Below are 2,229 nucleotides of genomic sequence, written 5' to 3' on the forward strand. Positions count from 1 at the left end.
TGGTAACCAACAAGGGAACTTTAATGCTCAGGGACCTATGGGGACCCATGTCTATTATGAGCGCATGAAAAAGGTTCATGTGCCTACCTTTGATGGAGCACCTGACCCAGATAAGGCTGAGAAATGGATAGAGGAAGTTGAGAGCAATTTTACACTGCTTAACGTGCCTGAAGGAATGAAACATTTGATTATTAAGCCTTTCCTAGTAAGAGACGCGAGCAAGTGGTGGACCGCAGTAGAACCAACCATTACTTCACCCATCACTTGGGCTTACTTTAGGGACCAGTTTATGGCTCACTTCTTTCCACCGGCGATTAGGATGCAGAGGATGCAGCAATTCGAAAATTTAAGACAAACTCCTGAATGTCAATAGTGGAGTATGCCCATAAATTTACAACTCTAGGTAAATTCTCCCCTACCATTTTAGCTGATGAGTCGTTGAAGATGTTGAGGTACAAAAATGGCTTACTGAGTGAGATTCAAGCGGGGATGGTGAATGTAGCTACTCCAAATTATAGTGCTATGTACGAGGCTAGTTTGAGAGCTGAAGTTGAGATAGTAAGGATTAAGGAGGTGGAGAAGGCTAAACGCCCAAGACCTATTGATGTCATGGGAAACCCAGATAATCCAAGACAAAAAGGGGTGTTTAGACTTGTCAAGAGGGCTAAAGTGAATACCAAAGGCACATTTGGATCGGGCAAGGCAGTAGGCAGGGTTGCTAGAAATAACACTCCTATAGCTCTGGAATGTGCCTACTATCACAGACGTCATCCAGGAGAGTGTCGTTGGAAAACAGGAGCCTGCTTCAATTGCAGACAAGTGGGCCATCGTGCTAAAGATTGTCCAAAACCCCCAACGGATGTGACCAAAGGACCTAAAGCCAGTGATGCTAAGCCAAAAGCTAATGCAAGAGTGCATGCGATGACTGACATGGAGATCGAGGGGATTGATGATGTAGTCACAGGTGCGCTTTCTATAAACTCTGTACCCGCTTATGTCCTCTTTGATTGTGGTGCATCTCATTCATTTGTTTCAAAAAGATTCATGAAGTTGCTTCATATGGTACTGGAATGGTTGGACGACCCCTATCGTGTCTCTACACCTGGGAATAAAATTTTAGTTTCTCACATAAGATATAAGGGGTGTCAGATTGATGTGGGAGGTAAAGAGTTTGACGCTGACCTAGTACAAATTGGCATGAATGACTTTGATGTAATTCTTGATATGGATTGGTTAGCAAAGAATTTCGCGCAAGTAGATTGTAGACATAAGAGGGTGAAATTTGCAATACCGAGAGAAGAACTTGTCTATCAAGGGAATGTTAGGAAGGATAAAAATAAGCCCAGTAAATACTTATTAACATCCGTACAAGCAATTAGAGCCTTAAGAAAAGGGGCAAAGGGATACTTGGCATATGTGATGGATAGCACTAGTGAAGTGCTATCTTTGGATAAAATCCCCATAGTGAGGGAATTCCCTGACGTGTTCCCTGAAGATTTACCTGGGATCCCCCCTGATTGAGAGATTGAGTTTGAGATCAATTTGATACCTGGAACTGAGCCAATTTCAAGGCCTCTATATAGAATGGCCCCAGCGGAACTAAGGGAACTAAAGGAACAACTACAGGAGCTACTGGATAAGAAATTTATTCGACCAAGTGTATCACCTTGGGGGGCACCAGTATTGTTCGTAAAGAAAAAGGATGGGACCTTACGATTGTGTATTGACTATAGGGAGCTGAATAAGATCACTATTAAGAATAAATACCCTCTCCCAAGAATTGATGACCTATTTGACCAGTTAAAGGGTGCTAGAGTCTTTTCAAAGATCGATTTGAAGTCTGGATACCATCAGTTGAAGATTAAAGAAGGGGATATAGCTAAGACTGCCTTTAGAATAAGGTATGGACACTATGAGTTTTTGGTTATCCCTTTTGGGTTGACTAATGCACCAGCTGCTTTTATAGACCTGATGAATAGAGTTTTAAGTCTTAGTTGGATCGATTTGTAGTGGTATTCATTGACGATATATTGATCTACTCCCCAAGCGAAGAGGCTCATGAGCAACACCTTAGAGAAGTTTTAGGCATCTTAAAGAAGGAGAGGCTCTATGCCAAGTTCAGCAAATGCGAGTTTTGGCTCCGAAGTGTGGCCTTCTTAGGGCATGTGATTTCAGGACAAGGGGTATCGATCGACCCTAAGAAGGTGGAGGCAGTTACAAATTGGCCAA

The 2,229-nt window shown here is 42.6% G+C and overlaps 1 protein-coding gene across 1 annotated transcript; it reads left to right on the forward strand.

The window, feature by feature from the left end:
* Positions 1–489: 489 nt before the first annotated feature.
* Positions 490–1,521, forward strand: LOC113758777. The gene has a single exon (XM_027301506.1). It carries the CDS (start codon positions 490–492, stop codon positions 1,519–1,521), a length of 1,032 nt encoding a protein of 343 aa, XP_027157307.1.
* The last annotated feature ends 708 nt before the right edge of the window (positions 1,522–2,229 follow it).

This window comes from Coffea eugenioides, chromosome 2 (genome assembly GCF_003713205.1).
Source record: "Coffea eugenioides isolate CCC68of chromosome 2, Ceug_1.0, whole genome shotgun sequence".
Lineage (NCBI taxonomy): Eukaryota > Viridiplantae > Streptophyta > Magnoliopsida > Gentianales > Rubiaceae > Coffea > Coffea eugenioides.